Genomic DNA, 13,683 nt, shown 5'->3' on the forward strand with positions numbered 1-13,683 from the left:
AGCCACATTTTTTTCTGGTGTGTGTGTCCACATCCCTCAGTGAACTCATGACAAGACCTGTAAGAAGACAAAGGAACACCTAAGCTGATACCTGTCCATCCACGAGACCTTTCAAGAAAAAAACCATACTGTCATAGCAAAACACAGGTACAATTATGCATTAAAACTCTATCCAGTGCAGTTTTGTGTCACAGCTCCAGACTGAGTACATATGCAGGGCCTCTGGGTCCACTTGTAGGAGGGCAGTGATACCTCCCGTGATACCCATCATGGAAAGTTTCCAGTGGTTCCTTCTCTGCTCATCCAACATGCCAAGTAATCTCCTATTTCTAAGCATCTGTTTAGCTTGTCCAGGACTGCTATACTAGCTGTCATTGCTACATAGTTGTGGAGCTGCTGCAGAATGGGGATGTGATGCCAATGACCAGCTGAGAGGTTCAGCTGGGGACAGGGTGGACTTTTGGCCTGTCTGTTACAGTCACCATGATGTGAGTCAGCACTTCTCTAGTAAAGGATTTAGCTCATGTTTGTGTTACCTGATGTGGCTTTATCTGCTTCAGCTTTTACTCTCCCTCTAGCACAAACTTTCTACTTCTGAGAAAATTAATTTCATGCTGTTATGACAGTAGCAAATTGTTTGCCTAAATCCTATCATCTGTTTTAGCCTAATACCATGTTTCGCATGCAAAGTGTATGCTTTTTTCCTGTTCATCTGACTTGGACATTCACATGCTGTCTCTCCTGCATTTCAGTGATATCTCTTTAATTCTAGGGGTTCCCATATTCAAACAACAACAGCTTTTTAGGGAGGGTCTTTTTTCCCTCTTTTTTAAAAGGTGATACACATTTTCACTAAGTATATCTGCTCTAATTAAACAGAATGCTTGATAGCTACCAATATTTTACCCTTTATTTGTTCCCTTGAACACTCATCCTCATTCATAAGTTGTCACCTGCTTTCAAGCTAGAGATTTTATTGCCTTCTCATTTCTACCAGCTATTGGATATTGGAGACTGTTACAAATCATCTGCAGTCACATCTTGAAGCATGCCCTGTACACATCTCAGAACTAAGAGTTGGTTTTCCTTCTGGGGGTTCCCTAACTAGTCCTCTCAATAACTTCTTGTGAAGTTTTTACAAGTGTTTTTTTTGCTTTTCACATTTCCCATCACGCTTTTTTTTCGTCTTTTCATTCTACGAAATAATGCAGCAACAGCACAGTAGAAAGGTCTGGCATGTTGGAAAAAATAATCTGATTATGAGACAAAGAGTTGGATAAATGCGATAGGATTTTCATTTGCTAGCTCCAGGTTTTTAGAGAACTGGTGCAAGACAGCGGTCTCACTACTTATTAAACTGGATTTTTCAAAATTTCTAGGATATCCCACACTAACATAAACATTCAGTAAAAAGAGCAGGTGGATATGTATTCAAAAAGCCAGAAATTTAAAATTATACGTCCCAAGAATATTGATCTAATTCAATAATCTGTTGCTAGAGAGGTAAATCCCCTACACTTTTGAACATTTCTGCATCTGTATCATACTGTATACCTCAGAGATATTTTAAATTGTTGTAGGGAGCTGATTTTTCTGTTTAATGGAAAGTACTCAGACAGCACTCTATGCATATGAATTCATGCACACTGTTAAAGGAAGTCATATCCTGTATAGGGGAGACCTGATTAAACGTAGTCAGATAAAAACCTGAAAACATTTTGTCCCTGACAGTGACTATATTCCCCCAACCTCACAATTGCAGCAATATTTATAACTATCATCATGTTTCATTGCACCAATTAAAATATTGGCTATGGGCAGAATATTATTATAATTTTATAATGATAAATAATATTATGTATTTATAATAGTAAATAATTATTAAAAATAATAATTTCAAAAAATAAGAAAGGGAAAATTCAGGCTTTTTTTTTTTCCAAATCAAGCTACTAAGAACCTGAGTTTGAAACAAATATAGTTCTGCAAATGAGCTGAACATTTTGCTGCTAACGCATTTTCCCCTCAGAATAATCTAATCTTTATGCTGGGCCTTCCCATATTCCTGAGACACATGAGAACAGAATAATTACAGTGCCTGGAGGTATGTTCATGACTTCTCTGGAAGTTTAATCATCCTTTGCTTTTAAAAGATTGCAGGATATTTTTCAAAAAGGAAGTAAGTTTGCTCTCTTCTTTTACTAAGGCGGCATGCATGTGTGGAGTCACAATATATTTATTACTTATTGTCTACCTAGGATGTTCCCACAATCAGGAGAAACTTGCATTTCATCTTTGTCTGAACTACAGATCTACAAACTGGGTCACAAGAAATGGAGGATGCCATGAAGAAAATTCTGGGATTTCTATATACATAAAGAATAGGGGTTAATCCTAATGAAGAGTGGACTATAGACTTAGGTCTACTTTTATACATATATTTTATGATAATATGTTGTAGACTTTCTGACAAGATTAGAGTCAAATTACTTTGGCTAGTCCAGCAACTAAAATAATGACAGAGATTTTATAACAGAAAGTTACACATTATTGTTATTAGCCTTGTACTGCACTACAACGCTATCGAAGTATTCTCCTTCTAATCAGGATGAGTATGTTGCTTCAGTAAGAGATTTTATGAGTTCAAACATATGTTTAGTCATTTAAAAAATGGCTAATTCTGTAAAGCATACCTCAGTTTCTAAAATAATTTTGTTGTCCTCTCTGCAGGAGTCTAAGCCTCAAAGCTACTTGATTTAATTCTCAGAAACCACTTCAAGTGACAGCATCTGCTTTTGTCAGAACTCTCATTACCCTGTCTCACTTCTACACAACAAATCTAACTCAATTTGTAACCTGTATAACACTGGCAAAATCACATTTGTGTAAAGGGTGGGGGACAGGCTGCAACACAGAAATGGGACTGATGGCTCAGTATAGCCTGCAGGCCTTATCCTTTTCAGGTTGCGCACTTCAAATTTGACTCAACCCTGGCTGCTAATATAAAACAGCTAAAATGCTCACATCAGTCACCTCATGTATTACTTTCCTGAAATCAAGAGCTATGTCAGTAAATGTGCATGAATCTTTATGATGCCTGAGAGCAATGACTCTCAATCTTTTCAACTGGAAGACTTCCTGCAGCTTTTGAAAAATATCTGGACACATCTTGCACAGTTTCACCACTAAGCTTTTCATTTGCAATTAACTATAATGAGGCAGAACCTTCAATGTTGTCTTACTGTTTTTATTTTCTCCTACTCAGTTGTTTGCCATCTTGCACTCATGAGAATGTCTGTGGCTTGTAGAAAACTGCAACAGTTTACTAAACCACTCAGTACTTTACAAAACAGTGATCGTTCACAAACTGTGGATTAAGAAACATCACCCTGGATGCCTGTACTCATCTCAAGAATGCTTCTTCCAAATGTGAATCTGTGGTCAGGATCTTAGTGTTAACTTTACTGAAAAGATGGCTCCTCCGTCAGTCTAATTCTGATTTATTGTTTCCCAAGTGAGTCCTGATAGAAACAGCCTGCTTCATAATATCCTGCAGATCATCATTCAGAAGAGTCATTTCAGCTGGTATCAGAGAGATTTCATGCTGGGCCTTTGTTCAGCAGCAAGGCAATTATATTATAGCAGCTTTATACTGGAAGAAATTGTTGAAGTATATTGTACTATATATATGCCAGCTGCAATGTATCATCAGTGCTGACTTATGAAAGACAGCATAAAGCTCAGAGGTCACTTAGATATACTGAAGTAAACTAGGCTTGGATGCAGTGGACTCTACACCTGAATTTAGCAGTGCTTTACTTGGTGGTCTCCACATATAACATCCCGGTCAACATTCATCCAAAGTAGAGGCCTGTCTCAAGCTGGGAGCATATAGGGTCCAGCTGAGAAAGGCATTTATGCCTGTGCTTAACCACCACTTAATGTCTGTAGTTATTGAAATGGACATGACCTTAGCACATGCTTTAAAGCTCCCTTTTATCTGGTGGCCAGATGAAGGGCTGCATATCAGCCACCCTTGGAAATTGCTCCTCAGTGAATTGTGGCAACTTTAGTGCCTTAACATCTGACACAGTTAAGTGCTTTGTTTGCACAGTCTGCTTGATTTGCTATATAAAAATATATCTGTTTCAATTTCTGCAGAAGTACCTTGAAAGAGACAAAATTAACACACATCTGAATTTAAAAATTAAAAAAAGGAAGCAAAAGTAGAGGTCTGGGTACACTAATTGGCAATAGCGTTCAATGAACAAGATTTTATACACATTACTAGTGCTAAAAGATAAGTGATGGTGAACAGGAATTCAAAGACTCATTTTAATGACAATGCCCATCCCCAAAAAAAGACTGACTGCCAAACCCTATGTATGTGAAAAGCAAACCTATAATTACCACATGGCTGTAATGAGAGAACCTGTTTCACATCAAACTAATTCGCCCCTTATTCTCCACTCACCTCTACAAGCAAAGCACTTCTATCAAGTTCAGGATAATAGCTCCTCATTTGTTCCTTAAATACAAGAGGAGAATCATGCCTATAAGGCACTGTAATTTGCTTGCATGTTCTTTTTAATCCCCTACAAACCTTTTTTTCTCCCCTTACAAGGAAGACTGCATCAGCTTGGATGCAGCCAAGATGTCTTCATTAGGAATGATCTCTCTGCTGCCAAAAGTCTCTTTAGGCAGAATTTCTTCTGTTAAACCTTTTGCTTTGATGTTGAATCACACCCGGTTAGTGAAGGATCAGTGAATACAGGGAGACAAGGAATAGCATGGCATGAGGTGTTTCCTTGGCAATGTGCATATCTTTGGCACCAGAACAAAATAAAATAGCACCAAAATATTCAAGAACAAAAGAAATGGAAAGGCTTTTGAAATCTGCAAGCCAGAAAACGGAGCACTAACATAGTGCATGGACTGTTGCTCAGCATGACAGAGAATTAACACACCTTTTGAGTTAAGAGGCCATCCATAAGGATAATGAGATCTAGTTTAATCTAAGATGACATGGTTTATGTATACAAATAAATGGAAGACCTGGTACAGACCATATTAACTCAGACCAGCCTCTGCTGTCTTTGAAAGCCTGTTTTGCACAGCTAAGCAAACAGAGGAAGAACAACACCACGTAAATCATCCTTTGTAAAGATGTCACTGAATACATAAAGAGAATTTTTATTTCCTCTTGCTACACATAAAAAAATTAATAAGAAATAAATATTTATGAGAGGCAAGATACTTTTTTGTTTTCTAATGGACAAGAGATGAGGAAAAAACACATTAACTTTGTAGTTAGTGTATGGAGATGTGATATATTGCATAAACAAGTAGGATCCTGTGTAAGATATTATGAGCTGGTACCATGTAACAAAGAAATAAACCATACCTTATGGCACATCCCCACTTCAATAGGTGCAGCCCACAGAAGAAATTTCACTTTGGAACATCTAGAAATGCTTTGTTTCTGTCATAAACTTATTATATTGGAAAGCAATCGATGGGAAGTGCTTGGTCATCCTAGTTTCTCTAGTTTAGTCAGACTAGAAATTAACAGCATTCTGCACGTATCAAAAACCACTTTTCAGCCTAGTCATCACTATCCTACATAAGAACAGACACTAAAGGTTAATAACGAGAAGAGTAAAAAGATTACATTTTCAAAAGAGCTTGGTGAAATTTAAGCTTCTTTGTCCCACTTGGCACTTATCCATGACTATAAGCAAGCTTAATCTGCTAATTCTTCTGAGAAAAGTTCATAGAAATTTAAGTCACTTTCTCCCTTTTCAAAATGTTACCACATGAAATTAAAGAAACAACTGTCAAGTCAGACATGACTTTTTCTGAAAAAATCGTGACATATCTTTGGCTCTCTTAAAAAATACCCATTTTTAAAGTTCTGTGTTTCTAAAATAGGGGTAGTTTTTTTCTCAAATTTTCCTTCAGTAGAGGCCAGTAAAAACATATTCTTGGTAGCATATTACACTCCTTATACAGCCCATATGCTTAGAAATGAGCAAATCATTTTGTTGATGATGTACAAATATTACTTACTCCATAGAAAAGAAAAAGAAAAAAAAAAAAAAAACCAAAACCAAAAGGCAAAATCTCGTTTTAACTTGAAATAATAAGATGGTGTTCTGAACTGACAGGAAGAGTAGAACTGATGAGTAAGTAAATATTCTTTTTGATCAGTTACTTATCATAGTAGAACCAAACTTTAGAATTTTATCCAATCTAACACTGTTTTATGTCAAAAATGGGGGATTATGAGCTTTAGCTACTGAGATATAAACACATTTGCTTTTGCTAGACTGCTGTGTACGCAGAAATCTCTAAAGTGGACAAATAACAAGAAATGATAACACCTACAGCTTCCACATTTAGAGGTAAATTACGTGTTCACAAATATCTGCCTGACAATGTCTGATCTTGATGATACCTGGGTATATTATGGAGGTTCATTTCTTTGCTACAGTAGTGAGGAGGGGAAACTACTGTTTCTTGAAAATATTCAAGTGTGAGATACCATCATTTAATTTCTTGCTTTTAAACTTATCTATGGGTAAGTTAGAACCTGAAAAATAAAGGTATAACCTTTTAAAAATGGCAGTTCAGAATTCAAGTGTTAGGAGATTATAACACTGCAACTGCAAAAATTCGCCTGCACTTATTCAGCTGTCTAATATATCTTCAAGTCCTTTTAAAACATCCTTTTTGCTGAGAAGTAAAACCAGTTGCTCAAATTAGTTGTTCTTCCTACACAAAAAGGTGCGTGTAAAACACTCATGGAACCTGTCCTAGTATTCTAGCTAGGGTGTCTATTGATCTCTCTGTTAGGGATGAGGTCATCTACCCTTGTCAAAAATAGCTTATCAGAAGCAATAAATCCACTGATTAATTAAATCCAGTACTCACAAAGAATGGGATAAGACCAGAAGCTTTGTCTTCATCCAAAACTTTCTTTAGGGCTGAACCACAAACACTGAATGTATCATCTGAAGAAACATTTTTAATCTTCACACCACCAATTAGTGCAGCCCTTTCCACTGATGAATGAGCCTACAAGGAAATGGGCAAATTTTAAGATAGGTACTTTTTATTGGAATGTAAGAAGTTAATTTGACTTTAAAAACAAAATAATAATTTCTTTCAAGTAAAGCAGTACTTGAGATCCTGGGACTATTGCTGGTATGTAACAGACACATACCTCTCCCTCTTTCATACAGACCGACAGACATATGGACACACATACATATATATACATACACACACACAAAATGCACTAATGGAAACCTTGAAGTATTCTTGAGACTATTGCCATGGCATCATTCAGACAAGAGTTCAATTAACCTTAGAGAGAGTTTTAATTAACATGTTCACAGTTAGGTAGGAGTGATTAAGAGCTTCGGGATTTGGCTCTAAATCAACCAAAAGACATGCAAATAATCAGCTTGCCTTATAATGATTCAGTTGCTTACTATCATATTTTTATGGCATACAGCTTTGCTGAACTCTAAAAAGTTAACTCCTTGTTAAAGTATGTACAGGCTGAGATATTTTCTTACGTGGTTATCTTTTTATTTTCAGATTACACACTGACTAAGTCATGGTTCAATCGTTCATTCATTTTGATAGGCAATTAAGGATCATTCCCAATACTTTATTTTATTTATAACCCACTTGACCTGAATTGTCCATAAATAGTATTTCTAGAACATAAAGCACATCTTAGTAAATAAAATCAAAGGTATCACTAAAAAAATCTTATAAATTTGTAAAGTAAAATAATAGCTTTAGCCACAAAATATTCTCCTTTAGAGCATGACTAACCCCCCAATAAAGCTGTTTTACCTTCCATCTTCTACAATTTCACTAATTGTCATTAATTTGAATAATTCCTCACCTTTTCATATTGTGACTATTCTCATTCCTAATCTGCTTCCTACTCTTGTTAGTTCTTGCTAATGCCTAGAAAAGCACTGACTAATTCTATTCTAATTTAGCATATAATCACAGAAAAGATTAAGATAAGCACAGGTTGAACAAGATCAGATGAACATACAAGTTTTTGGCTTTCGACTTCATATTCCCCAGGAATGACAAAGCAGATTTACTATCAGCTTACATCTCAGCAGTGCCTCTTGTCAAAGTACTTTGGTAAACTAATCAGGCAACAACTTGAGAAAACGTGGAAGTCTAGACTCGAAATATAAATTTTGAGGTGGAAAAAATTGTATGTACCATAGCAATACCATACTTGGGTCAAGTGTACAATGGAAAGAGCTATTTTATAACTGATTTATACACGAATTGCAAATAAGCAAACTATAACAATACACTGAGGCTGTCAGCCAGTCAGAATATCTGAGTTACTTCCTCAACTTTCCAAAATGGTAATAGGGGTAGCTAGATACTCCTCTGAGATCCCAAGGTTTCAGTGTCCCTTGCAAGAGGAACGTCAGCCAGTATAGCCCAGGCAGAGATAGCCCAGGATAGCCCTAGAAGAGAATTCTCTTCTGTTGTCTCCAGCCCCCAAAGTAGTTACTGGGGAAAGCCTTGTTGCCAGTCCTGCTCTGTACTCATTAACACAAAGCAAAATTATTTCAATGGGATAAAGATTTTCCAAAAATGCCTAGTGAGATATATAAGATCTGAATTTAGCTTTCTGCTCTGGGCCTCCTTACTAGCCACCTTTTTACATCCCTCCTAATGCTTTCTTGCAGTATCACACTCTGTCAGTGCATGGCTTTCTCTCCCACAGAATGGCTTAGGTTTACTTTCTTCTGTGGATTATTGCCTGTGAGTCACACAGGTCTGTTCTTAATGCAGAAGGACCTGTGAGCTCTGCAACAATCTGCTTTGAAAGGTCAGCAATATCTTAAGGCAAATCCTTCTGTAAACATAAGATCCTCTGACCTTCAGTAAGTAGTAAGGCCTGTCAGACCTTATTTCAGGTCAGCCACTTACATGGGACAAAAACCAAAATCAAGTAAAAGGTTTTGTGCATCACTGAGTCAGAGTTTGAGCTCTGGGACTGGTGGTCTGCACAGTACAGGCCTTAGGGTCCCAGACAAAAAAAAAATAATAAAAAAAATACAAATACATTTGTGCCTTTGAAAAACAGTTATCTTTCCTTGTATTTTCTTGTTCTGACTCTTCTTATTCTACAAGTGGCCATTTTATTCTGCATAATCACCTATGATTTTAAACTAAACATCAAGTGCTAAGTTTCTTCTATCTCATTGACATTTAGATATGAAAATGTCACAGCTATTGAGAGAAACAACATTGCTTGGCCCTTCAGTAGGATTAGTGTTTCAGAAGGGTAGGAGCAGCAGAACTCACAAGATTAAAATTTGGTTTCATTAACAGTAAAAGCCTCTCATGGTCCTGGCCTGCTGAGAATTTAGCCTAACTCAGTCTGCTAAATACCACTCACAGTCAGAAATCAAGGATTATGTTTTCTGTTTTCTTACAAGATTTCTTAGCTGGATTTATACATGGAGATCTTAGCAGAGTTTTTCTTTTCTTAAAAAAAAAAAAAAAAAAGAAAAAGAAAAAAAGGATATAATGTTTCGGGTTTCTTGGAGTACTATAACCAATTTACTTCATGAACTAGGTTTTCTGTGCGCACATACATCTGTGTCGTGGTTCAAGCCCAGCCGGCAACTTGGAACCACGCAGCCGCTCGCTCACTCCCCCCCCTTTTCCTTCCTCCCCCCACTCCCGGAGGGATGGGGAGGAGAATCGAAGGAATGTAACTCCCACGAGTTGAGATAACAGCTCTCCAGTAACTAAGGTATAATACAAACCACTACTGCTACCAGTAATAATGATAAGAGGAATAACAAGGGAAAAGGACACACCCGCTCACCACCCGCCGACCGATACCCAGCCCGACCCGAGCAGCAATCTGGGCCTTCCGGGTAACTCCCCCCAGTTTCTATACTGGGCATGACGTGCTGTGGTATGGAATACCCCTTTGGCCAGTTTGGGTCAGGTGTCCTGCCTCTGCTTCCTCCTGGCTTCCCCTCCTCTCTGGCAAAGCATGAGACTGAGAAAGTCCTTGGTCAGAGTAAACATTACTTAGCAACAACTAAAAACATCGGTGTTATCAGCATTGTTCCCAGACTGAAAGTCAAAAACACAGCACTGCACCAGCTACTAAGAAGGAGAAAAAATGACTGCTGTAGCTGAACCCAGGACAATCTGCAACTCTGCATGTGTACAGGGGGAGGATGTATGTGTGTATGTTCGCACATGTGTATATAGGAGGAAAACCATGTGTGCACACACGGACACACAAAACCATATAGTCACCAGTCCAAAGAGTTTATACTTAATTCACCTGCCTATTGAGATGACTGAATTGTTAAGTACAGACCACATGTTTCCATGGTTTTGAGAGGTACTGACCTGATCAGAAGCATAGGCCACCAGCCTGCCCATGATGTCTGCTTCTGTTAGCTCAGGCTTTTCTGACTGCACTCGTCTGATAGTTTTTGTTCTTGCAGCAAGCAATGAAATCAGGGTGGCCTCACTTGCACTTCCCTATGGGACAAATTCAAGGAAGGTTCAAAAGGAAGACATTCAGGAAGAAGAAAAGCAACATTTTCTTCTGCATGAATCTGCAAAGTGGTTAACAAAAACTGCATAAGAGAAACTGCACGATCTCATGCTTTTTAAGAATATGTGTGACAGCAAGGAAGGAATCTCCATTTGATCTTGGTCTCCTCCTTCCCGATGCCTCTGTCTGCTCTCTTTAATCTCTACCAATTGTTCAGTTTAGGCACCAGCCTTGAATTCAGTACTAGAAAGCTGGACTCACAGACTTAAATCTATGTCAAAAGGCTCTCCAACCAGGCACCAATCATTTGTTCACCAGTGACAATGGCAGAGTAGTTGTTGAATTCTGCTACGCTGGATTTCTGTAAATTTAACTTCCACTAGAATCTGGCTGTTCATCCTATTTTTATCAAGCAATATACTAAAGGAGAAAAAACACTGAAAAAGCAAAAAACTTGTGATTCAATACAGCTAACTGCATTTCAAAGTATTAGTTATGCATGTTTTCTTCATCGAAACCACACAGATGTAACGAACAGTCACACACTATTTCTAAATTGCGTTTCGACTCCCAAACCACGAGTATAAATTGTGTATTGCATACTCTGCAGCAACAAAGAGAGGAATTTTTGTATCAATTGATCTGTAAACTTCACAAGAGAATACAAGATCCCACAATTTTTCTTAATGGTTTTCCTCTAGAACAGGCAGATGAAACATGCTCTAAACTGCTCCTTTAAACTACAAGTAACAGTTTGTAAACATGTTCATAAATTTCAGTGGGTTTGGATGTCCATATACAAGATTTTGTTTTTAGGTACTTTCAATGTTGAACGACTGTCATGTGAATCTTCCTCTGCCAAGTACATGACAGTGCAATGAATACAGTTGCTTGTATTTATAAGTATATTTCAGAAATATCCCCAGTGACAACAAGCTAATTTTGGGGTGATGTTTCTTATCCTGTACAAAATTCTATGCTTCCTCTGTTGAAGACTTGTGTATACTTAATAATTACAACAAATGTTTAAATGTTTGGAAAGTTTTATTTCTTCCCTGGAGGTGTGCCTGATCTTACAATTTCGTACATAAGAATGATCCCAATGAGCTCAGTCTTTCTCTTAATACTGAAGTTAGCTGAGTTATTTATATAAGACAAAACCACTTTATATACATGGCAACATCTCAACAGAATTTAATTTTCCTGATAAGAAACTTTGTCATCATGTCTCTGTTATCAAAACTATTTCTGCCATGCTCAGCACAATATCTAAGTAACAGTGGAAAAAAAATACCTGTGCTCCCAACAGCCCTGTGAGCTAGAATATGACGACTCTGGTCCTGGATGTCCAGCAAATCCAAAGAATGTTTCAGCCAAGAACATCACTTATTTTCTGATAAACTGGTTTCTTTCCTGATTTTTTTTTTTTTTACAAGCAGTATATAATCTAATAGTCTAAGCATACTATCAGACAATGTTGTCTGAAATACCATTTCCAGAAATTCAGCAGGTGAGAATACTTTCCATTTATGCAAACCACTGCACCTTACTGTGATGTTCATACAGTGTTTCAGGTAAGCTGTCTGTCCCCATAATGAAGTTGGGCAACACAAAGCCTGCGTGCAAGAACTCACATCAAGCATGTCACTGGAAGTAATCTTTCTAAACCTGGGTTCTTCACAATAAAGTTAGCTCTAGCACACATGCATTTAGTGTGTGGGCAATAACACTATTACTTGTAATAAGATACATTTGGTAATGATAAGGCCCTGTAAAATCGCTATTGTCTTTCCAGGGCATGTAAGGAATATCCACATTAAAGAAATGCACACAAATGTATAAAAGAAAATGGCTGTAGGAAATTCCAAAGGTTCAGGCATTAATTTGAGATCTGGAAATTTAAGCCCCCACTATTCTGGAGACTACCTGGGTGGGCAGGCAAATCACTTAGGCTCAAGAATAGCCTCAGCCTTCTGAGGAGTGCCACAAGATGCCCTGGCATCCTGGCTGCTCATCCATGCTGGTGTTTAGTCAGTGTATACAACAGTTCTTGTATGAATTTCTTTACATAGAAGGATGAAAAGGAAAGGGTGTGTTGCCCTGCTGAATCTTGCCTCCTGATATACAGCTGGGACATAGCCTAAAGGCACCTGAATCCAGCAGCTTGGTAAAGTTTTTGGATGTCTCATGATAGACATAGGCTTTTTCACCTTGCCTCGGTTTCCGTAAGTCACCTTTTTTATACTGAAGCATACAGTGTTTACAGAACATGGATTGTTACAGCTCTATTCACCTGGCATCAATCTTGTGCTAAATATTTTTGAGGAAAAACAACTTGGTTCTTGAACTACTTGGCTAACTTACAAGAAAGATAAATCATCAGTGTTCCTTGCCAGGCCAAAGATAGGCTGAATCTCATTTTGTTTCACCCTTAAAATAATTTTTCTTTGCAGAGCAAGAACTCTTTAAAATTCAAAGTAGGTACACTTTTCAGCAGTTTATCTAGAATGAACAGCAGGATACAAGCTTCAGGAAGAAAGTTGCTTTCTCGCTTATTTTTAAAAGCTGTTTTTTTCTCCTCTTGAATGCTTTATTCTGCATTTGGTGAAGGATGATGATACCTTTCCTTTTACCGCAAGCAAACAAAGGTTGCCATGGCAAGCATGCTCAAGAGGCGGAAGAAATATCAGCAAGAGCTGATGTTCATGTCCACCAGAGCTCTGAACTGAAATTTTCTTTCATCTTTTGCCATTTTCAAGTGTCATCCTGCACACAACAACAAAGTGCTTCATATTGACATAGACTTTCAAATGCAATTAAGAGCCAATTTTCACAGGCTGTTTTACCCAATACCACAATAATTACTTGGTATTTACCAAGAGAATGACTGGCACTTTCACACGCTCATGTTGTCTTTGCCTCACGCTCTCTTATTTGTACCATTATTGTTTCAAGAGCAAGACAAGAAGATCTGCAGCACAAATGACTTCATCGTAAGCAGGAACACAGAGCCCGCTTTCAGTTCTTGAAACTGACTGGTTTCTGATGAAAATTATGAGCAATCCAGCATTGTCAGCCTGGAAGGGCAATATTTCCTGCTG

At 37.7% G+C, this 13,683-nt stretch overlaps 1 protein-coding gene across 5 annotated transcripts in view; it reads right to left on the minus strand.

The window, feature by feature from the left end:
- The window catches only part of DDC (dopa decarboxylase (aromatic L-amino acid decarboxylase)), a 55,452-nt gene that overhangs the window by 27,589 nt on the left and 14,180 nt on the right, over positions 1-13,683 (minus strand). For 3 of the 5 annotated variants that reach the window (XM_010023893.1, XM_010023897.1, XM_010023895.1), the window contains 2 exons: positions 10,432-10,566; positions 6,931-7,074 (listed from right to left, as the gene is read on the minus strand). The exons of 1 other annotated variant lie outside the window; for it this stretch is intronic. In XM_010023893.1, coding sequence (XP_010022195.1) covers positions 6,931-7,074; positions 10,432-10,566 — 279 coding nt within the window. The remainder of the gene's footprint in view (positions 1-6,930; positions 7,075-10,431; positions 10,567-13,683) is intronic. One more of the 5 variants, XM_010023896.1, reaches the window with a different exon arrangement.

This window comes from Nestor notabilis, unplaced genomic scaffold, assembly GCF_000696875.1.
Source record: "Nestor notabilis isolate BGI_N333 unplaced genomic scaffold, ASM69687v1 scaffold1771, whole genome shotgun sequence".
In the NCBI taxonomy this organism is placed as follows: Eukaryota; Metazoa; Chordata; class Aves; order Psittaciformes; family Psittacidae; genus Nestor; species Nestor notabilis.